We start from the raw sequence: 22773 nt of genomic DNA on the forward strand, positions 1-22773 counted from the left end.
ATTGATTCAATTAATTGCCAAATTAAAAGGGGAGAATTTTATCCGCAAAGAGGAAAAGCAAGCAAGGGAAGGGAATAAAAGGGAATGTTATGACAATGTTAGAAAACCAAATAATAAATGATGAAGGGGCGTGGACAAAAGTGGAGAAAGCGGCAGTAACCGATCTGGGCTGACACAAAGCGACAGGCGCCGTGGGCCTCACAATTGAATTTATTATGGCATTTCAACTTGGAGAGCGTCAATTGAATGAAAGTGGGCCAAAGCCCACCCACTGGAGCACACACACACACACACCCACACCCATTCGGAATGAGAGTGGAAGAAAGTCGGGAAAAGCTCTGTTGCAATAGCATCATTATTGGACTAAACCGAAACTATTTGCCTCAATGGGCCACAAAGCGCCACACGACACGCCAAAGGACACAGCCGGAGAATCAAACAGAGAAAGGAGGAAAAACACAGACATCGCCGACTGCAGAAAGGACATGGACGAACCCACATCGCCAGTGATAGTCCAATGCCCTTGGGGTGTATTTTTCGCCACTTTCGCTACTGCCAAAAGTGTTGACTGTCTTTGATTTTGTTTGTCTGCCTGTTTGGCTGGCCAACTTTGGGCCCCACTCGACCCGAGGTTGCCCAGGGGAAAGGGCCAACACCAGCAATTACACACAGTTTTGTCAATCGAGGGAAAGTTCACAGACTATGCCGCATAATCAGCAAATGAATCATAAACCAGATGGCTGATACACTCATTACAGTTGCCCGCTTGACCCTGCTGTAATTACACAGGAACAAAATTATTATTTCGTGCGTTATTTTAACAAGAAAAATAAAGAAAATTCTCTTTATTACAATCTTATACATCAACATTTCAAGGTAAAGATTTAAAAATTATGTCAACGCATTTGAGCGAACTTATAGAACATATGTTGATAATAAACAAAAGTGGTTATACATGGTATTTTTATCAATCTAAATATAACAATTTATAACAATTCGTTAGATTTTGATTACGAAGTGAGAATATTGTTCACCTAATTTTAAAATCAGGAAAATATTTTGGTATTCAATTGTGTATTTTTTAGAGAGTTCCCATTTATTTATTTTTGACTTAAAGTTAGTACTCTTTATTTAAATACTGATTTAATTACGAGTCAAAAATATAATTTCAGATTTTTTCAATTTAACTGCAATCTAAATAAAGTTGTCAACAAAGTCACCATCCTTTCTTTATTTTAACTTGGACATTTTTTGGGATACCAACACCAACTTTCATTACCATATTTTTAATAGTTTGGTAACCCTTCCAGTTTGTGAGTGTAGGATTATTTTTGTCAAAAACATTTTGTTATGTGTAGAGTAGAGCCCGTTAGCAAACGCATTGTGGCTACAAACAAATTACAAAATCGGCTAAACTTAAGCCGCCGTGTTGTGTGCAGTATATGACTAAAGCGGCGCTTGCGGATGCGCTGAAATCCCGGCCACTGCAATTGGCTTTTTCCAAACCGCACTCACGTGCAGCACACCCACATACACACGGGATCACATGTTCGACGAGTAAGGGGGGAGGGCAGAGGAAAAGCCCCCCCGCCCGTCTATCGGGGACAAAACAAAGTTAAATCGGCCAAATCCTTTGACCATGTCACACTTTTATACATAATCGTTGGGCGGGCACGTGCAGACAACCGCAATGTTGTGCGAGGATGACAAAAAACAAAAAAAAAAACAGCAAAAACCAAAAACAAAACAACAACTGCAAAAGCAAATTATAGCAACGGGCAGCGAACAAGAGCAAATATTACGTATACGTGCGTTCAATGTCCTGATGGGGTTGAAAGCAAGGCCAATAATGCAAAAGGCATTAACAGGAGCCGCACTGGTTTTCCATAGCAGTTATTGCCATTAACATGGCTTAATTAGCCAACTGGCTGTAACAACACCGGCTTAAAGCATAATTGTAAATATTTCCGGACTTAAACAAACCAGAACATCTCTCTGAATAATGAAAAGGCCCTTTGGGCAGCTAGGCCAGCGATCTGAGCAGCGTTACATACGAAATGGCACTGCGCACAATCTGTGGGTGAGAAAAAGTGAATTAATTAAATAAATAAGTTAGTTAGAAGAAAGAAAAGTTAAAATAATATTCGAAGTACTAAAGAGTTGGTTTTCTATAATCGCATTGACTCTCTGGGAACTTGGCTTTAGTATTCAAATCTTATTCTTAAATAGTCTGGACAGAACTAATACTTTATATCAAAATATATATTATACATTTTAAGTTCTAAGATAAAATGTATCCTTCAATTTAAATCTGTTAGAATATAGCTTATCGTTTAAATGTAATATGCTTGATATTATTTATCGCTTTGAATAAATCTACTAAAATATAATTTATTAGGTTTAATATTAGATCTTAAATTCTGTGCTGTATATCTAATCATACCATGACAAGTGTCTGCCGATTGGCCTCGAAGAAGTAACCATCAATGGGGCATCCTCTGCTCGCCCGCATCATGGCGATCTTTAAGGACCTCACAAGCTGGGCGTCCTCCTGCAGAAGATTAATCCAGTCGCTTTCGTAGATGGCCTGACCAAATCGCTGACTCTCAGTGTTCACGCTCGATCCGCAGAAACAGTAGATGGAAACCTGACCGAGAATGGCTGCTGTGAAAGCGGCGTAGAAAAGCAGTGCAGGCTGCAATAGATTGGCCGATAGCTGATAGCACAATACACAAAGGTGCAAGGAGGCCGCCACAAACTGGGCGAAAATCAACGGCCTAAAGTAGCCATTTAACGATTGACCCAGGTCCAAACAGTCATCATATAATTGAAAGACATGCGTCAGGTTTTCATGGGTCTCTCCAGGACTTCTGCCTTTGAAGTGCAACATTTTGTGGCGGGCAATCTGGAAGAGAGCGCTGAGATTGTGGGTCAGCGAGCAGAATAGAGTATCCACGCAAACGGTGGGCAGAGTCACGCCCAAAGCAGCACACACATTCCACAAATAGGATACCAAGTAGGTGAGGAAATGAGAGTTGTCCCAGGGATATCTGCCGAAAAAGTGGAGAATTAGTGTGGGTTTGTTTTAGTTTATTTTTCCTACACGCTGGGAAAGGGCAAATCCGGCTGCAGTTGACCATTTCGATGGTAGCTGGCCAACATGGACAGAGGAGACATCAGACAGGCGGAAAGACCAGCCGCCACAAAACAGTTGCTGTACAGGGCGCTGATAAACTGATCCCGTCGGTTTTGTTTCGATACGATGACTTCGCCCACACTGTACTGATTTTCTAAAGATATTTAGATTTTGAGAAAGATTTATAACAATTTACAAGTCATCGAAAAAATTTTGAAATCGGATTAAATTTGGTAAAGTTATGGACTCTGGAAGTCCACTTGGGGGTGACCTCAATGCAAGTCATCGGAAACTTGGAAATAACTAACATGAAAATGGGTCAAAAATTTGATCAACGTTAAAAATAAAATTTTGAATGCAGATTTTTAGAGAATCAATTCACGAGTCGTAAGAGGTATGCCACTTTAAAATCGGATTAAATTTGGTAAAGTTATGGACTCTGGAAGTCCACTTGGGGGTGACCTCAATACAAGTCATCGGAAACTTGGAAATAACTAACATGAAAATGGGTCAAAAATTTGATCAACGTTAAAATGAAAATTTTGAATGCAGATTTTTAGAGAATCAATCCACGAGTCGTAAGAGGTATGCCACGTTGAAATCGGATTAAATTTGGTAAAGTTATGGACTCTGGAAGTCCACTTGGGGGTGACCTCAATGCAAGTCATCGGAAACTTGGAAATAACTAACATGAAAATGGGTCAAAAATTTGATCAACGTTAAAAATAAAATTTTGAATGCAGATTTTTAGAGAATCAATCCACGAGTCGTAAGAGGTATGCCACTTTAAAATCGGATTAAATTTGGTAAAGTTATGGACTCTGGAAGTCCACTTGGGGGTGACCTCAATGCAAGTCATCGGAAACTTGGAAATAACTAACATGAAAATGGGTCAAAAATTTGAAACGTTAAAAATAAAATTTTGAATGCAGATTTTTAGAGAATCAATTCACGAGTCGTAAGAGGTATGCCACTTTAAAATCGGATTAAATTTGGTAAAGTTATGGACTCTGGAAGTCCACTTGGGGGTGACCTCAATACAAGTCATCGGAAACTTGGAAATAACTAACATGAAAATGGGTCAAAAATTTGATCAACGTTAAAATGAAAATTTTGAATGCAGATTTTTAGAGAATCAATCCACGAGTCGTAAGAGGTATGCCACGTTGAAATCGGATTAAATTTGGTAAAGTTATGGACTCTGGAAGTCCACTTGGGGGTGACCTCAATGCAAGTCATCGGAAACTTGGAAATAACTAACATGAAAATGGGTCAAAAATTTGATCAACGTTAAAAATAAAATTTTGAATGCAGATTTTTAGAGAATCAATCCACGAGTCGTAAGAGGTATGCCACTTTAAAATCGGATTAAATTTGGTAAAGTTATGGACTCTGGAAGTCCACTTGGGGGTGACCTCAATGCAAGTCATCGGAAACTTGGAAATAACTAACATGAAAATGGGTCAAAAATTTGAAACGTTAAAAATAAAATTTTGAATGCAGATTTTTAGAGAATCAATTCACGAGTCGTAAGAGGTATGCCACTTTAAAATCGGATTAAATTTGGTAAAGTTATGGACTCTGGAAGTCCACTTGGGGGTGACCTCAATACAAGTCATCGGAAACTTGGAAATAACTAACATGAAAATGGGTCAAAAATTTGATCAACGTTAAAATGAAAATTTTGAATGCAGATTTTTAGAAAATCAATCCACGAGTCGTAAGAGGTATGCCACTTTAAAATCGGATTAAATTTGGTAAAGTTATGGACTCTGGAAGTCCACTTGGGGGTGACCTCAATGCAAGTCATCGGAAACTTGAAAATAATTAACATGAAAATGGGTCAAAAATTTGATCAACGTTAAAATGAAAATTTTGAATGCAAATTTTTAGAAAATCAATCCACGAGTCGTAAGAGGTATGCCACTTTAAAATCGGATTAAATTTGGTAAAGTTATGGACTCTGGAAGTCCACTTGGGGGTGACCTCAATGCAAGTCATCGGAAACTTGAAAATAATTAACATGAAAATGGGTCAAAAATTTGATCAGCGCTAAAATGAAAATTTTGAATGCAGATTTTTAGAGAATCAATCCACGAGTCGTAAGAGGTATGCCACTTTGAAATCTGATTAAATTTGGTAAAGTTATGGATTCTGGAAGTCCAATTGGGGGTGACCTCAATACAAGTCATCGGAAACTTGGAAATAACTAACATGAAAATGGGTCAAAAATTTGATCAGCGCTAAAATGAAAATTTTGAATGCAGATTTTTAGAGAATCAATCCACGAGTCGTAAGAGGTATGCCACTTTAAAATCGGATTAAATTTGGTAAAGTTATGGACTCTGGAAGTCCACTTGGGGGTGACCTCAATGCAAGTCATCGGAAACTTGAAAATAATTAACATGAAAATGGGTCAAAAATTTGATCAACGTTAAAATGAAAATTTTGAATGCAGATTTTTAGAGAATCAATCCACGAGTCGTAAGAGGTATGCCACTTTAAAATCGGATTAAATTTGGTAAAGTTATGGATTCTGGAGGTCCAATTGGGGGTGACCTCAATACAAGTCATCGGAAACTTGGAAATAACTAACATGAAAATGGGTCAAAAATTTGATCAGCGCTAAAATGAAAATTTTGAATGCAGATTTTTAAACAATCAAAGTCTTTAAAGGTATGTCACTTTGGAATAGATTTAAATTTGTTAACGTTATGAACTCACCCCTCTGCAGGACAATGTGGAACCGCTGTATTAGGGACCTAAAGTCCTTGTACAGCCAAAGGAAAAACCCGATCTTGCTGAGGGCCAGCAAGTCGACAAGGACTGAGCAGAGCGAGTCGGTCAGCTGCTCCACGTTTTGGATGTTCCGCATGCCAAAGGCGATGGTCAGGGGCAGGAAGGTGGCCACCGAGAGGATGCAGCAGATGGTTCGCCGGGGATATCGATGACTCACGTCCTGGTCCTGCAACAATTCCAGTCCCAGCAGGCGAAAGAAAATTGACTGCAGCCGGAGAAACTTGTCCGTCAGCATGTCGAACCGGGTGAGAAGTGCAGAAGTTAATGAATCCCTTAATAGGAAGTCTGAGGAGGACGGCTCGCTGGAAATTCGTGCTCATTACCGGGTAAGCAAAATCAATAACCCATTAAAGCGAGTAGCCGGCCATGGGATTTATTATTTAAATTCGAGTGGCCGACCTATCACCTTTTTCCCTGGGAATGAAGTGGCGGTTGTGGCAAAGTGTCTTTCTCTGTGGGGAATTTTGATTCTGCAGATGCAGGCCCTTGTGATGTTTGCACAATAAATTATACTTAATTAAAAACAATTAAAAGCAAATTCCAATTGCAGCCGTCAAGCAGCTCGGCCTGTGGTGCCGCAAACAAATCTCTGAGCCACTGCAAATATTTGGCAGCATTGCTAAGCAAAAACTAAAACAAATCCTAGCTGCATTTCTAATGTGAAAACTTTTGCTTGCCTCGCTCCTTGAGTTCCACTCTTTACCACTTCTCCAGTGCTCTAGTTCTCCATTTGAAAATTGTATGCTGCCTTCGGATTCGTCTAACATTTCAGGGTTTTAATTACTGTTAAGCCCGAGACTTTTACCGGGCAATCGTATCGGTGTTGTTGTCGTGGTCAGAGATCACAGCCAGCTGGCTGGCAAAGTTTGGCCATCGTTTGGTCGGATAATTTAGAACCCGAAATAAATTAATGCAATTACATGCTCGGCAATAACTGGCAGCTTAAGTCCGGTGTCTAAGTGCAGTCATAAAGTACACAGAAATTGAGTTGACGACAAATGCCACAGACTTTGCAGCGACAGCATTATTAATTTGATGTGTGAATGCCAGAGAGGTAAACCTCTGATTCTATTTACTCAATTATTAAGCGACACAGTTTCGAGGCCAGCTAAGTAATTAATTAAAAATTTCCACCTGCAGATTGGAAACACTGAACGGAGAAGGCGACTTTTCCCTGGGGAAAGAACAACTTTGGCCTAGGCACATAAAACAAACATTGACACACTGACCAAGCCCACGAAATGGAGTTTATATATTTTCAGCAAGGAAAACTTGCTCGAAACTCAGCTGGCAGCTGACAGAAGGGAAACCTTGGGGGTGGTGGCCGAAAAGTGTTGAAGAACTTTTTCTTATTCCCGGCATTGTTATTACCACGTTGATGCTGCTCCACTACTGCGTTGCCATGGTGTTGCCTCTCGACGAAACTCGAATTTCCTTTTAAGGAGGCGTGAAATATTCGACTTAAGAACTCCAAAGAATTATAATACTTGAGTCGAAGTCACTTGATAACTATTGTTCAGTTTGAGGCACTTATCAGTTCATTTGTTTTGAGGTAAAAAAAATGAATGAAAGGGTTTCCCGTCACAAAAGAGTATCCCGCAACCTGCTTGTAGCCGCCCCAGTTGAAATACTTTCCCATTTAGTTGTTGCACTGCCCGGACAGCAGTTGAATCCAAAATGAAATACTTGATTTCAGCCTCCGTGGGATTTTGCCTGCAACTCCGGAGGAGCGAAAACTTTGCCGCTCTCGCAGGAAGTCAACTTGGCAGGGGGACTACTGCGACTACGACTGCGACTGCGACTGAGACTGAGACTAAAACGAAAGCCTTGGCAAGCAGTTTGCTTAAAATGTTTAGTGGAAAGTGTTTTAAAATACATTAAAAAGTTCACGGCTGCCCTGGCACGCATTGAATTTATGCGAATTTGGTGAACTCCTTGAGTGGAAACTTTTTGCATTTGCGCTCGCACCGCCGCACCCGCCCAATCAACTTAAATATTTGTTTAGCTCAAGTACTTTGCTGGGCCTCCTCCTCCTCGATCCCGTTCTGTATATCATTCCTGCTTTGTTGGGTTCTCGGGCATCCAGAATCGTACTTAGACAGTTGTAATTAATGCCCCAGCCAGGTCCTTTTCCCCGAGTATCTTCGCATCGCGGCTGGTAATTGTATCCGTGCGCTGGTGGATGATTTTTCGCCTGGAGCATGTTTTCATATTTGCTCCTGTCATCATTTAATGAGAGATATTTTATTTCAAGTCTCATATTTATTGGAATATTTCTGGTTGGATGTGATTGGGGGGGGATGGGGCACCAATTTAGATACTTACGTGGGCCTGACTGCCGTCAATTTCGAGAGGCCCTCGACTTTCACTACCTGCGAGTGCGGTTGTGTTTTTCTGTTTATGCCATGATTTGATACGCTCGAAGGAAACTGTCGAATTTGCAAATGACGAAGCCCTATTTCGATCTCGAGGCGCTTTTGTCTAGGCCCCGAAACGACGCAAATGGGAAAATATTTTTGCAAAACAAACACAAACCTCAAGTAATTTGTTTTTCTCCCTCCGCCGAAAACCCATTTTCGTGGGAAAACAGGCCATTGCCTCAAACCCGATTGTAAATGGTTTATTTTTTCATTCTTCTTGTTTACTACTCTTTTTGCTGGGCTAATTTGCGAAAGCTGATGCAACTGTTGAAATACGGAAATTACATTAACGCCAGTCATTTCACCGATTGTCATGTTTCATTAATAACAAACGCTTGTAAATAATTGTAACAACTACGGCCACAACTATGCTGTAAGTCAATTAAAAATTGTGTTTTAAAAAAGAAATCAAGTCTTTAGATGGAATACTCTTCGAAGTAGGAAAACGAAGGAAAACGTATTTGTAAAGTAAATTCTTAATATGATTTTTCAATTATAAGTATAAACCATTTTTAAAATCTATGAAAACCATTTTAAAATAATAACTTTCTAATATTTTATTTAAATGTGTTTAATAACAGAGTAAAAAATTTGTGAGGCATTTAAAAAATGATTTAGTTTAATAAATAACGATTTATTTAAGTAAAAAAAACGTTTTTAACCATATTGAATTGTAAATCATATTTTCTTTCATTTTAAATTATGACTAAACCCCTCTGTCGAAATTGCGCAATGCATTTGTAGATCCTTTGATAGAGTAAGCATACGCGTGAAAAGGTATAAAATGCATTTAAATTAATAATCAATTTAAAATACAATCGCTTACTGGTTGATTGAGGTGGAATGCAGCAGGGACATCAAAACAAATGAGAAAGGAGTTTCATATTGAATTAATGCAACTAATGAATATAGCTCGTGCTGTTCATGCTGATGGTTTCAACATTTTCGCATCCAGATGCCGACGAAAAAAGCTTGATAAAAAAGAGTTTAATTTAATTTGTGTCAATGCAAAGCAAAAGAGCCAGGCGCTTCGCATCGGACATGGAAAATTGTATTAATCAGGCAAATAAGTGTTCGCTTTATTTTATGAATAATTAAAAATATTTATTGCTCTGCCAGCGGCCGAATGCTGATGAACCAACGGCCAGCGGCAAATTGACTTTCCGTATGCCCACTTGAGGCACAATTGCATAATCAAATCCACAACTATTCAATTATGTTTGTGTCACTCCAGTGACAGCTTCGTGTGAGAATAATTCGGCCAAGACCCAATCAAAGCCGAATTTAATTGAATTTAATTTAATGAATATCCATATCGAATATTCGGCTCAAACTCGATTTCATTTACGCTGTGGCTGCCATAATCCCCCTCATTCTCAGCCGGCCAACCAAATGGAGCCATCAACGGGCCACGACTGAAACGAAGCCCCAAAAACGATGGATAACTCGAGGCGTTTGGGAATGAAATGGAAATAGGGCATGCGCCGGGATGATTCCGTTTCATTTCCATAATTTCCCGGACCACTACTCTTTGGAAAACCGCAAGAGAAAAGTCTGGGGAAAACTCTTAACGTTCTTATCACCAGAGAAAACTTGGCCAGCAATTAGACATCTGTCAGCGTGTTGACCCAGGAAACACTAGAAGAATTCCCGGCAGCAGCAGCAACAGCAGCTGGGGCACTCCATCATCTCCCAGGACACTATGCCCACCCATGCGGATTCTCGCAGGGCTTCACACGGTTTTGATGACCATAATGACAACAATTAAATATAAATCACCGAGCAACAACATGCCAAGGACTTACCTTTCCCCCGTCCGTTTGAGCCACGCACGCATACAATTAGCTTTTATGGCCGCGGGCCCGAGGCAAATGGCGGCCATGGCCATGGCCCCGGACGCACTTGGCCAATGGTAATTTGAAAATATGGTAATTATGAAGCGGCGTTGTAAAAAACTGGGTGGGGAGCAAAAAAAACAGCGAAGCCAGAACCCCTGACACCGCCGCAGTGTCTGTTCTAATTAGGCGCACATAAATTGTACCACAAACAACACCAGCAGCGACAAGAAGAACAACAGCCACCACGGCCATCAACAACAAATCCTAAATAACAATTAAAACAATTCTCAAGATTAAAAACACCTTCCAGCCAATGCTTTAATATTTTAATTAAAAATTCCTTAGCCTCCGCAGTGAGGTGTTGGCGCCAGAGCCGCTCTCCATTCCGCAGAAGCCCCCTCCAAAAGCCCCTTGAGCGAATGAGTGGTCGAGTGTTCCCTGAATGGTCTCTGGAGGCCTATGACTTTGAATTATTGCACGGCGAGTCATAAATTAAGTGCGTGGCCCGCCTGACCCCTGACCCCCTGAAAACGCCGGAGTGAGGTATGTTTGGGGCAAGTTGTCGATGGTTGCAGGTGGCCGCGATTTTGTGATCCAGCCAATCAAGCCCTTGCATCCCATTAAACGGTGTCTAAGGATATTGCTAATTTTAAAATATGTTTATTAACAATAAAGTTATAACACTTTAACAGATCTTTTAGTAATGTAAATATAATACAATGTAAGTAGATAAATATATTTATTCACCTTTATGACTGCAATCTTTGTATAAGGTCTTTTTTTTGTGGTGCTGTGGATCTAAACTATAAATTCTAGGTTGACTTGAAATTTTTGGATTTTTTATGAAATATATATCAAAGCTAAAAAAAATATAAAAAATATATAATATATTTTGATTGGCTTTTGAACTGCAAGATTGTAAACATTCCCCGACTGATAAGGTTATGATCCAAAGTGGATTGTATCTATATTAAATTCAATCCACTAAAAGCCAAGTTTCTAACTTGATATTGGAAAATAATCCACTGGCTTTGTTTTCCGAAACAAACCTGTTGCTATTTATATCCACTTCACCAGAACATTTTACCCACTTATCGCTGCTCTTACTCGCAAATATTCGAGTAACAGAATTTGAAGACCAAAATCGGTGGGCGGAGGAGGATTTTAGGAGACCTTTAGACCTTCATAAATAAATGCGCGAAGTTTTTCGCGATGGGAGCTGAACCCTTTGGCAGTGGAGAAATGTGTGGGCAGATGGGCGGGATGGTCGGGAGGGGGAGTGGCACTTCTCAAGCCGCTGTTGTGGCCGTGCAATCAAATTCAGACATTTGGAGACACTCTCACCGCCCACTTGCGCTGCTTAAGTGTCGTAAAGTCCTGCTAAGGATGCGAGGGCAGGTTGAGGAGATGGAGGTGAGGGAGTGGGGGGGGGAGTGCGCGGCAAGGACAACAACAAGTGCGGCTTTTATGATTTATGCAACTATCGCCTGCAGCCAAAAGTGGGTGGCATTTTTTTGCTTTTTTGGTGGTTTGAGGGGGAGGTTGCAGGAGGCAGGACTCCAAGAGAGCCATTGCCGAAATCCTTGAGAGAGCCGCCCAAGGCGCGTAAATTCTTTTCTTGCTCGCCTCGTTTTTTTTTTTTTATTTTTTTGGACATACGTCTCAGACTAAGCGGCTCGTGGGGAGAGGGGGTTGGGGGTTGGGGGAGGGTGAAAAGCGCTTCAAATTGTGCAATTTTTATGGACGCAGTTGGTGGCAGGGGGCGGCATTCATGAATAAAAGATTTTCCGATTCGGTCCGACACCAAACGCCTCCTCCTGTCGCCCCAATTTATTATGCTGTTGGCCTTGCCGAGTGCAAATAATAAGCAGCAAGTGCACAGCCACGCCCACGTTGCCGCCCACTCCACACCCCCACACAATTGGAGAGGAGCGCCTTCGGAGGCGGGAAAGGCCTGGGAAATTAGCAAAGCAAACGCTCGGCTGCAGTTTACTTGCCATTTAAGCACGGCACTCGACAGCTGTGTTTGTCAGTGGCACTTGCAACCAGCAACCAGGCAACAACCACCACCCAAGAGCAACACCAACCACACCGGCAACTTGCAACCTACAGCCGACAACCAACAACAAGAAAAACCTACAACCTGCGACGACAGCCACAACAGCCCGAAAGTTGCCCTTGCAGTTTTATTATTTTTCTTCTCGCCATTGTTTGTCTCTCGGAACCAAAGGGTCGTCTTAGGCCTTAAAGAAATGCATATAAAATATAAGAATATTGGGCAAACAGAGGGCCATTTGGTCAAAGGTCGTAAGGCGTGGTACTAGTTCACTCGGCAATTAGTGTGTTCAAACAACTGGGAAAACTCTGTTAATACCTTCCACTCCAACAAATCCTTTGGGAAATAAAAAATATGTATGAGTTCGTTGTTTTAATTAATTTGCTTACAAAATTACACTTCTTTTCAGTTTGATTTGCTTTGCTTTAGTTGTTATCAGTAACATTTATTTTCCAAGGTAAGCAATAAAATAATTCGCAAAGAAATTGTTTATAAACCCCATACAGAACTATTGAATTTAACTCTTTTAGACGTGGCGCCATCTAGTATCCTACATTTAAAGTGCTGCCCAGCAGATTATATGTAACATTGATAAAACGGTTAAAGTCTCTGATAAGTGGCCATCCCATTTCACCACCTTGACTTTTGTATGTTTTTCGGAGACTCGCAAATTCCAGGGCTTGGGGATAAAGAAATAATTTATTGAATAAAATTTATTTTTATAGATTAAGAATTTATATAGATTTAAGTGTTGCTTTTAAAATTAAATTCTTTATTGCAGCTCAACCGCTTCTTTCTTAAAAAGTTGTTTATTTTTTGAATAAACCTAAATTTAGATCCTTATAACCCGAATTTTATACTGAAAAATGTCAATTGCTTGTATATTTGATATAATATAATAAAGAACAAAAATACTTGATGCAAAAGAATTTATAAATTAAAGTATGTACAAAATATATATTCATCTATAAGACAAAATAATATTTTACTGGTATGACACAAAAAAGCAAAAATAAAAAAGAAACTTGAGGATACAATTTGAGTATTGTTTGTTACCAAAATAAAAGCAATATAATCCCAGTATATCCAATTCACTCTTGATAAACTTATTTTAATAAAATAAAATGTTAAACAAATAATGTAAGCTTTGACGAACAGCATTTTAAAACAAAAGTTGTATTTTCGTCAGTGACTTTTTTGTAGTTCCTAGCTTTTACCAAAATAATGTTGCAGTCAATACATAATAAAAGATCCAGTCCCAGCACCAGTCAACGATTTATTGCTTTTTAAATCGGAACCTGGGACACTATTATAAATAAGTAAAAATGTAGAAGTTACAGTGACGTTTTCCTTTATTAAACGGTCTTAATTACAAAAAGTTGGGGGGAGCGCGATTTTTACATTGCAATTTCGTGTAAATGTCTGAAATTGGTGGAACAAAAACTCGGTTTGCCGCTGTTAGGTATTCAACTACTGTCTAGGATTAGTTTGACTTTAGTCGGAGTCGGAGCGCGTCGACGCCTTCTTTGATTTTTTATGCTTGCGCTTCTTGTCGCGATGGCGATCCTCAGCACTGGACTCGCGTTTGCTGCGGGAGGTGGTGGCATCGGTTTTGGCATCGCTTCCAGCGGCCGCCTCGGATCCCCCTCCTAACTCGTCCTGCAGTTTCTTCAGGGTCTCAGCCTTCAGGCGCTCGAGCTCGTTGATCTCGCGGGTGGTGCGCTCCTTCTCCAGGTCATCCTCGCGCTGTTTCTCCAAGCGGCGCTCCTCGAGGTCATCCTGGCGCTGCTTCTCCAGGCGCAGCTCCTCCGCCTTGGCGATCTCCTTGCGCATGTGCTCCTTCATCAGCAGCGCGGCCTCCGCACGCTTCTGCATCTTCTCGCGGGCCGCCTTCTCGCGATCCTCGTCCATGGGCAGGGCGGAGGTCAGCTTGGGCAGCGGACTACGCGAGCGGCGGCGGCGGGAGCGACTAGTTGATGGACTGCGACTACGCGACGAGCTGTGCCGGCGTCCGCGGCTGCGACTGCGTCTGTTTCCGGAGGAGTCACGGCGCCTGCGGCCCGCCGACTCCTGTCGCCTTCTCCCGGACGAGTCCTGGTGCCTTCTGGCAGGCGAATCTTTGCGCCTTCTGTCAGGTGAATCCCTGCGCTTTCTGTCGGGTGAATCCTTACGCCTTCTGCCCGGTGAGTCTTGTCTTTTGACTGGAGAATCCAGCCGCTTTTTGTCGGTGGAATCCTGACGCTTTTTACCAGAGACATCTGGACGCTTCCTGCCCGGTGAATCTTGTTTTTTCACAGGGGAATCGTTTCGCTTTTTGTCCTGCGAGTCCTGACGCTTCCTTGTTGGCGACTCTAGTCTTTTCACTGGAGAGTCTTGTCGCTTTCTGTCGGAGTCCTTTCGCTTAATGATCGGACTATCCTCACGCTTTCTTTCAGGAGAATCCTCTCGCTTTTTGTTAGAAGATTCCTGTGTCTTTTTGTCAACCGAATCATCTCGCTTTACTGTGGCCGAATCTTTGCGCTTCCTTCGCGGCGAATCCTCACGCTTTTTGTTTGAAGAAGGCTCCCGTTTTCTGTCGTTGGAATCCGCTCGCTTCCTTTCCGGTGAATCCCGCCGCTTTCGTACCGGCGAGTCCTCTCGCTTTCTTTCCGTTGAGTCCTGACGCTTCCTAGCCTGCGAGTCCTGGCGCCTTCGGCCCAACGACTCCTGACGCTTGTGATTGGGCGATTCCTGCCTACGCCCCTGACTACGGGAACGCTGCTGACGCCGGCGATCTCCGCCAGGAGAGCCCCTTCCTCTGACTGGGGACAAAGGAAAGCGGTTGCGGTATTCATTATCCTGTGAACGCGAACGACGGCGACGATCCCTGTCCGCAAACGGATTTCGGCGATTGCCGCGGTTAAACTGATTTTGATTCTGATTCTGCGTGGGGTTCTGGCCAGGACGTCGGGCCGGTGAACGCTGCTGACGACGAGGAGGCGATTGGCGTCGAGGGCTTCGGGAGCGACTGCGTTTGGCCTTGGCTCTTTCCTCGAGCTTGCGATCTTCGCGCTTGGTATTTCTATCCTTGCTGGTCCAAGGCTCCGCTTTGATGTCCAGCTTACTGGGTGGTTTCACCTTCAACTGCTCTCGCTCCTCGTCTTCGGACTCGGCCTCGGTCTCTGTCTGCTGCTCGTAGTCCAAAGCATTCATGTCCATCGATTTGCGGCGTTTTTGGGGAGTCACATCCTTTGCCTTTTCCTTCTCGCTGGGCTTCTCCTTGTCTTTATCCCTAGGCTTGCCGCGTTCAGATGTCTCCTTGGACTTGGGTTTATGTTCTGGAGAGAATTTATCTGGCGTCACTTTGCCGCCGTAAGTGCTGGCATGCGAAAGCTCGAAAAACGATTGCTTGGGATTCTTGGTGGCCTCTTCGTGGCGACGTTTTCGCTCATGCTCGCGGCGCTTTACCTCCTCCTCGCGCATCTTGCTCTCCTCTTCCATGCGCTCCAGATCAGAAAGTTTGATAGTGCGCTTTTGTGCATGCTTCCAATGTGGTGGTGTATTGCTCCGCGATCGACTGCGCGACGGTGTGCGAAAACGCTGAAAAAGGTTTAATTTTAGTCGTGTTGTAGTATGTTTCAAGGGGCCTTATACTTACGAACACGCCTCGACCTTTGACAATGCGTCCGCTGCGCGATGTCGGCGGTGCCTGCTTCTTAGACCAGCCAAAATTATTGCGATTTCGGTCTCGATCCTGTTCACGGCCTCGATCGCGATCTTGTCCTCGACTACCACGATCCTCTCGATCTCGGGACCTCGATCTCTCACCGCGCATTAGAAATTTGTTCGATACCTGAATAAGAAAATTATTAAATATGTGGATAAACCCTAAGTAATTATTTTGTTAAATTAAAAACACAATTAAACAGTTCATGTTAGGATAAGGAAGCCCTTTCAAGTCATGCCAGTGAAATACAGATGGAAATAGCTGCAACAGTGATTCTTTGCAATGTGCATTAATATTGTAAGTTTAAAAAGGTATGAAGCATTCCAGGTAATAAATAAGAGTTAATGACGCACCTCTGGTATCTCGTTAGGATCTATCTTTGTAATTGTGACAAGTGGGTGGAGCTCGCCCTCTTCGCGGTCCTCGTCATTATCCTCTGGCGGATTCTGGTCATGCTTTCCATTGCCACGTCTTGTATCATTGCTATACATAAGATCAAAAAAAATTATAAATAAATTAGGACATCATTTCCTATTGGGACATACTCTTCACTGTCGCTGGACTTGCTCTCCTTGCGGTTGCGCTTCTTCTTTTTGTCCTTGCGCCCGGCCTTGACCTCAGCCTCACTGTCCTCGCTGTTTGTATCATCCGTGACCGTGGAGCGCCTCTTCCGCTTCTTCTCCTTTTTGGCTAAGCAATAAAAAATTTAATTAAAACAGGAAAAAAGAAATATATAGTATGTTTACCTTTTGCCTGTCTAACCAATTCCCCACAGTTGGCTATGGCCGCATCCTGCAACGGCCGCGAGTTCCGATCGATGGGCAGATCCTCCAATTGTCGCACCAACTCCTGACCGGATATAACTTGCCCAAATACAACATGGATACTGCGATAAGAAAAAATGACAATTAATAATTTGGATCTATAAGGAATTAAAGAATAGGGAATGTACATAACATTACAATTATTTAACACAAATGTTTTTATTTATATTTCAAAGCTTTAAGAAGAAACCCCATGTTTTGATAGAGTAGTAAGATACTTTGTTTGTAATTAAATAATGACTATTAGTTAAAAGATTACAAGCAATATGTACTTTCCCTTGGTTTATTCTAAGTGTACTTACTTGTCCAAATGTGGCGCAGGCTGTGTTGTACTACAATGAGAAACAGAAGAAGAGAAAAATATTCTTTACACTTTGGCTAACTGGTTGTTGGGCTGCAGTAGGCAGTTGTAGTTGAAATCGATGTTGTTGGTTCAGTTGTTGTCGTTTGTTGTTGTTGTCGTGGAGGTGGTTGGTGGAGACAATGTCATGTGCAACAAAGTTTAAAAGGTTTCAAGGTGAAGTAGGTGGCACACAGGATTTTGGCAAGCCACCAACCACAAGAGCCGCTGCCGTTGGCCATGGCCAACACGGAAGATCCAGCAGAACCAACTAGAGGTCCAGATCCAGATCCCGGCAAAGATCCAGGAAGAGCCGGGAGAGAGAGAGACACACACACACAGAGACCAAGGACCAAAGACCACGGGAGCAGAGAGAGTGAGAACCAAGCCAGCCCGGCTCCGTCTTTCCCTTGGTTTCTGGGCCCACAGACCGAATGCATTTGGGTTGGTGGATGTGGTGGTGGTGCATCAGCCGCTGGTCAGTGGGACGCAGGCACGCTCTACTACCCACGGGCTACGGCTAAATGGCAATAGATTAATGAACAACAACAGACGGGTAAATATAAAGATAAATTAGAAGGCGAAGAGAGTTTAGCTGAATAATCGGTGCCTGCAACAGAACTGAAACTAAATTTACGGCGGGGTTATTCCGGACTCTGCCGGTTACGGCTCTCGAACGAGCGCACTTACATAAAGAACTGCGAGCCGTTGGTGTTCTTGCCCCGGTTGGCCATCGACAGCAGGAACGGGCGATCGTGCTTCTTCTCAAAGCATTCGTCTGAAATAGGATTTAAATTGAGTCAGTTGCGTTAGTTAATTAGTTATGAATAAGTTATTTCCATAAAAAAGTAGAGGTTACCTATATTCTTACCTATATTCTAATTCTATGTAGATGAATTCTTACCTTTTGAACCCATTCCTAATGCAATGCAAATTACAATCAAAATTGTATAATTTAAATGGCTATTAGAAATTAGAACCCATTTTCGATTGAGGTTTCCATTCAACCAACCTTGTTAAATTTAAGTGTATGATTGTTGTGAGCGTAGCATTTAAATAAATAACTTTAATTGGCAAGCCATTCTTGAAAAAGAGGGGGATGAACAGTGGACACTTGGATACAAGCTAAAAGTTAAAGAACCGGTTAGATCAGAGGAAGACCCGAAGGATTTTCTTCACTGAATTATGTATTAATGTTTGGCTTTTTTTCAGGACGACCTCAACCAATGCATATAAGTACAGCCAAACCTCTAAAACTTTAAGAATTTCCTAAAAAAAAAGCTCGGATCTGGTCGACAAATAATTATTTATACGCAATAAATCTAGTGCGGTCATACTTTTCCGATTGTGCCCATACCATGCATAAAATGCTTTTTCTGTGTTCACCTTATCGGATTCCCACTGTATTGATTTTTTCCCAACCACAAGCAACGGTACATATGAATATGTACATACAATATGAGGGCCCGTTCCGGCAAACTCACCCTCGAAAGTTCCGCCGTAAATGGACTCGCCGCCGGTGCCGTTGCCCGCGGAGAAGTCGCCCGCCTGCACCATGAAGTCCTTGACCACGCGGTGGAAGATCACCCCCTTGTAGTGGAGCTTCTTGCCGGTGGTCAGGCCAAATCCCTTTTCGCCCGTGCACAATGCCCGGAAGTTCTCAGCCGTCTTCGGCGCCACATCGCCGTAAAGTTCGAAAACAATGCGGCCTACGGCCAAGCCGCCCAGCGAAATGTCGAAAAAGCATCGCGACCGCGATGCGCTCGCGTCGCGCTTGTTTACCGTCATTTTTTTCACCGCTTTTTGCCGCTAAATGCAATTAAATACGTGATTTATTCCCGTTTTCGCGTTGCACAATGTTGGCGTTGCCAACTCGTTTCGAATGCAAAGGGTTCAGTGAGACCGTGCGAGGATTAAACATAAATACTAAACATACTACTAACTCGAAAATCGTTAAATATACTGAGCTCTATTATGTACCATAAATATATATTTTATTTTTAGGTAAATTTTAATTTTAAAAATAAATAATTAATACATTTAAAGACTTTTGAGTCAGTTTTATTTCAAGAAAGTAAAGTACATTCAAAAATGACATTTAGTATTTGAATTTCCTGAGCCCTTCGAACGCTTTCCAGCCCTCGCTCGTGTACGGTCACACCACAGCCAATGTTTACATGCTGCCTGTGTATGTGTAAGTGAGCGCGCAATCCGGCGCATGTGTGAGTGCGAGCGGGAGAGCAAGACGAAGACGTGTTCTTTTGCCCAAAAAGCAAATAATTTGTTTTATCAGAGAAAAACAAAAAAATTCCAGCAACTGTCGGCGATAAAAACACGACAATCGCATTGCAGCCGCGACAGACCGAAAAATCAGCCTCAGCTGACCGGAAAGTTCACTTGCGACGTGGAAAATCACCAGAGAACTAGAGTATTTCTCAGAATTTCAGAATGTGTGGCATATTCGCATACTTGAATTATTTGACGCCCAAATCGCGACAGGATGTCTTGGATCTCCTGCTGCAGGGCCTCAAAAGATTGGAATACCGTGGCTACGACTCCACGGGTATTGCCATCGATGCCTTGAACTCCGGGGAAGAACAGGCCATACTCCTGATAAAAAGAACTGGCAAAGTGAAGGTCCTGGAAGATGCGGTGGCCGAGGTTTGTCTGGGTCAGGACTACTCCCTGCCCATAGACACCCACATAGGCATAGCCCACACGCGATGGGCCACCCACGGTGTGCCCTCCGTGGTCAACTCGCATCCCCAGCGATCCGATGAGCAGAACAGCTTCGTAGTGGTCCACAACGGCATCATCACAAACTACAAGGATGTGAAGACCCTGCTGGTGAAGAGGGGCTATGTCTTTGAGTCGGACACCGATACGGAGGTGATAGCTAAACTAGTTCACCACCTGTGGCAACAGCATCCTGGCTATACTTTCGGGGAACTTGTGGAGCAGGCTATCCAGCAACTGGAGGGCGCCTTCGCCATCGCCTTCAAATCGAAGCATTTCCCAGGGGAGTGTGTGGCCTCGCGTAGGGGATCCCCGCTCCTGGTGGGCATCAAAGCCAAAACCAAGCTGGCCACGGATCACATACCCATCCTGTACGCCAAGGCACACCGGCCACATGGTCAGCCGCAGCAGCAGGCCTTCCCAGTCCTGCCCCCCGGCGATTGCAGTGCGGAATTCCAGCCTCTGGAGCGCAAGGAAGTGGAGTACTTCTTCGCCTCCGATGCCTCAGCCGTCATAGAGCACACGAACAGGGTGATTTACCTGGAAGATGATGATGTGGCCGCCGTGAAGAGCGATGGCACGCTCAGCATTCACCGCCTGAACAAGTCCTCTGACGATCCGCACGCCAGGGAGATCATCACCCTCAAGATGGAGATCCAGCAGATCATGAAGGGCAACTACGACTACTTCATGCTCAAGGAGATCTTCGAGCAGCCGGAATCAGTGGTGAATACCATGCGCGGAAGGATGAGGTTCGATACGCAGAGCGTGGTGCTGGGAGGAATCAAGGAGTACATACCGGAGATCAAGCGTTGCCGGCGTTTGATGCTGATAGCGTGTGGCACATCCTACCACAGTGCAGTGGCCACCCGGCAGCTGCTGGAGGAACTCACCGAACTGCCTGTGATGGTGGAACTAGCCTCCGACTTCCTGGACAGGAACACACCCATCTTTCGGGATGACGTGTGCTTCTTCATCTCCCAATCGGGAGAGACGGCGGATACCCTGATGGCCCTGCGGTATTGCAAGCAGAGAGGAGCCCTCATCGTGGGCGTCACGAACACAGTGGGCAGCAGCATCTGCCGGGAGTCGCACTGTGGAGTGCACATCAACGCCGGTCCCGAGATCGGAGTGGCCTCCACCAAGGCCTACACCTCGCAGTTCATCTCGCTGGTTATGTTCGCCTTGGTCATGTCGGAGGACCGTCTGTCCCTGCAGCAGCGGCGGCTGGAGATCATCGATGGCCTGTCCCAGCTGGACGAGCACATCCGAACTGTCTTGAAGCTGAACTCACAGGTGCAGGAGCTTGCCAAGGAGCTGTACCAGCACAAGTCGCTGCTCATCATGGGCAGGGGCTTCAACTTCGCCACCTGTTTGGAGGGAGCACTGGTAAGATATTCTAGTTTTTAAGGATAAAAGAAAAAGAAAAGAATTTTTTTTATTGATTTCTTAAATGTTTGTAAACAATTAGTTGGGTATCAAAAATATTCCACACCCACTAACAATGCACCTTTTTCCGTACCGTTTTTATCAGTTAATTCCATAACTCACTTTTGACAAGTGTTTTATTTATCTTAATATACCTTAATCTCTACATAATTTGATGAGATCTTTATCATAAAGGCAATTTAAAAAACCCCGATGTCAACAATTCAATTAACTTGTTTATTGCAGTTTTATTGCTACATTTGCCGTGTGCACTTTAATTTAACATTATGTTTAGTGCTAAATTGAAATAATGCGGATCTCTTGGCTGCCAGCAATTGTATTAATTAAATTGTTATTCAAACTTAATTTCCTGATAAATATTTTCCCTGTGACCACTAAATATTCAATCTAATTCCAAATCTTCCGCCTTGCAGAAAGTCAAGGAGCTGACGTACATGCACAGCGAGGGAATCCTTGCCGGAGAACTGAAACACGGACCCCTGGCCCTCGTGGACAAGGAGATGCCCGTGCTGATGATCGTCCTGCGGGATCCCGTCTACACGAAGTGCATGAACGCCCTGCAGCAGGTTACCTCTCGCAAGGGCAGACCCATCCTGATTTGCCAGGAGGGCGACTCCGAGACGATGGCCTTCTCCACCCGATCGCTGCAGATTCCCAGGACCGTGGACTGCCTGCAGGGCGTGCTCACGGTTATCCCGCTCCAGCTGCTGTCCTACCACATCGCCGTTTTGCGAGGATGCGACGTGGACTGCCCCAGGAATCTGGCCAAGTCGGTGACCGTGGAGTAGGCACCACCAGCATTTGGCATGGACCGCATCAAGAATTCCATTTTAGTATCTGCCTAAGAAAAGCAAAATACACCCTAGGACTTAAGTTGAAATCTTTTGGTATTCTCGCGGATTGAAAACCGATCTTACACCATTTAACCCCATGTGCCCCAAACGGCTAAAGCCGGATCTATTAGCCACATGCATGTTGTAGCCCCACTGACCCCTATTTTGTGTTGTGAAACTATTACTTTTTGTGAATGTGCAATTGAAATATAAATATTTCCATATTTCTTTAAAAATGTTTTTTTAATATAAAATAAAATTAAGTTCAGGGATTAATTTGCTTCATTTCAGATTGAGCGTCGCACTTTTCAGCATTTTTCAAGCGGAATCTATTTATAAACCCACTCGGATCGGTTTTAGTCATTATAAGTTAAAGCTTATCAAAGTTCAGATTAGTTGTTTTTCAAATAAGGAAATCTAATTTCCAACAATATAAAAATAAAAGGATTTTGATTTAAAAAACGTTTACCAATAATTTTTTTGGCTTCACCATTTTCTATTCTGGTTACTTTTAATACTTATCGTTCAAAACTTTTTTGTATGCATGTCATTTGTAAAACAAAAAAATGAACAATATTTGATATTTAAAAAATATAACAATTGGACCATAATAATAATAGATTTATTTTTGAAAAT

The 22773-nt window shown here is 43.0% G+C and overlaps 3 protein-coding genes across 3 annotated transcripts; 1 reads left to right on the forward strand and 2 right to left on the reverse strand.

Moving 5' to 3' along the window:
- Positions 1-2023: 2023 nt before the first annotated feature.
- LOC108047412 (putative odorant receptor 98b) lies at positions 2024-6170 on the reverse strand. Its single transcript, XM_017127566.1, has 4 exons — positions 5861-6170; positions 3104-3290; positions 2444-3050; positions 2024-2074 (listed from the first exon to the last, which is right to left on the reverse strand). The coding sequence occupies exons 1-4, from the start codon at positions 6168-6170 to the stop codon at positions 2024-2026; spliced, it is 1155 nt and encodes a 384-aa protein (XP_016983055.1).
- A 7413-nt stretch (positions 6171-13583) lies between these two features.
- On the reverse strand, positions 13584-19001 carry LOC108047437 (peptidyl-prolyl cis-trans isomerase G). The gene is made up of 8 exons (XM_017127612.1): positions 18604-19001; positions 17810-17897; positions 17082-17111; positions 16702-16841; positions 16501-16645; positions 16309-16438; positions 15887-16081; positions 13584-15828 (listed from the first exon to the last, which is right to left on the reverse strand). The coding sequence occupies exons 1-8, from the start codon at positions 18905-18907 to the stop codon at positions 13744-13746; spliced, it is 3117 nt and encodes a 1038-aa protein (XP_016983101.1). The 5' UTR covers positions 18908-19001; the 3' UTR covers positions 13584-13743.
- A 318-nt stretch (positions 19002-19319) lies between these two features.
- On the forward strand, positions 19320-22373 carry LOC108047439 (glutamine--fructose-6-phosphate aminotransferase [isomerizing] 2). Its single transcript, XM_017127616.2, has 2 exons — positions 19320-21244; positions 21718-22373. The coding sequence occupies exons 1-2, from the start codon at positions 19568-19570 to the stop codon at positions 22090-22092; spliced, it is 2052 nt and encodes a 683-aa protein (XP_016983105.2). The 5' UTR covers positions 19320-19567; the 3' UTR covers positions 22093-22373.
- The last annotated feature ends 400 nt before the right edge of the window (positions 22374-22773 follow it).

Source organism: Drosophila rhopaloa, unplaced genomic scaffold (assembly GCF_018152115.1).
Source record: "Drosophila rhopaloa isolate 14029-0021.01 unplaced genomic scaffold, ASM1815211v1 contig_167, whole genome shotgun sequence".
In the NCBI taxonomy this organism is placed as follows: domain Eukaryota; kingdom Metazoa; phylum Arthropoda; class Insecta; order Diptera; family Drosophilidae; genus Drosophila; species Drosophila rhopaloa.

What these genes read in the sequence shown, in the direction of transcription:
- LOC108047437 (XM_017127612.1), bottom strand. Translation starts at nt 18,907, where the DNA reads ATGACGGTAAACAAGCGCGACGCGAGCGCATCGCGGTCGCGATGCTTT. An exon ending in TTACGGCGGAACTTTCGAGG is followed by an intron (nt 17,898 to 18,603) that starts GTGAGTTTGCCG and finishes ATCCTATTTCAG; the next exon opens with ACGAATGCTTTGAGAAGAAG. An exon ending in ATTGGTTAGACAGGCAAAAG is followed by an intron (nt 16,646 to 16,701) that starts GTAAACATACTA and finishes TTTATTGCTTAG; the next exon opens with CCAAAAAGGAGAAGAAGCGG.
- LOC108047412 (XM_017127566.1), bottom strand. Translation starts at nt 6,170, where the DNA reads ATGCTGACGGACAAGTTTCTCCGGCTGCAGTCAATTTTCTTTCGCCTG. An exon ending in CCACATTGTCCTGCAGAGGG is followed by an intron (nt 3,291 to 5,860) that starts GTGAGTTCATAA and finishes AAATATCTTTAG; the next exon opens with AAAATCAGTACAGTGTGGGC. An exon ending in GATTTGCCCTTTCCCAGCGT is followed by an intron (nt 3,051 to 3,103) that starts GTAGGAAAAATA and finishes CTTTTTCGGCAG; the next exon opens with ATATCCCTGGGACAACTCTC.
- LOC108047439 (XM_017127616.2), top strand. Translation starts at nt 19,568, where the DNA reads ATGTGTGGCATATTCGCATACTTGAATTATTTGACGCCCAAATCGCGA. An exon ending in CCTGTTTGGAGGGAGCACTG is followed by an intron (nt 21,245 to 21,717) that starts GTAAGATATTCT and finishes TCCGCCTTGCAG; the next exon opens with AAAGTCAAGGAGCTGACGTA.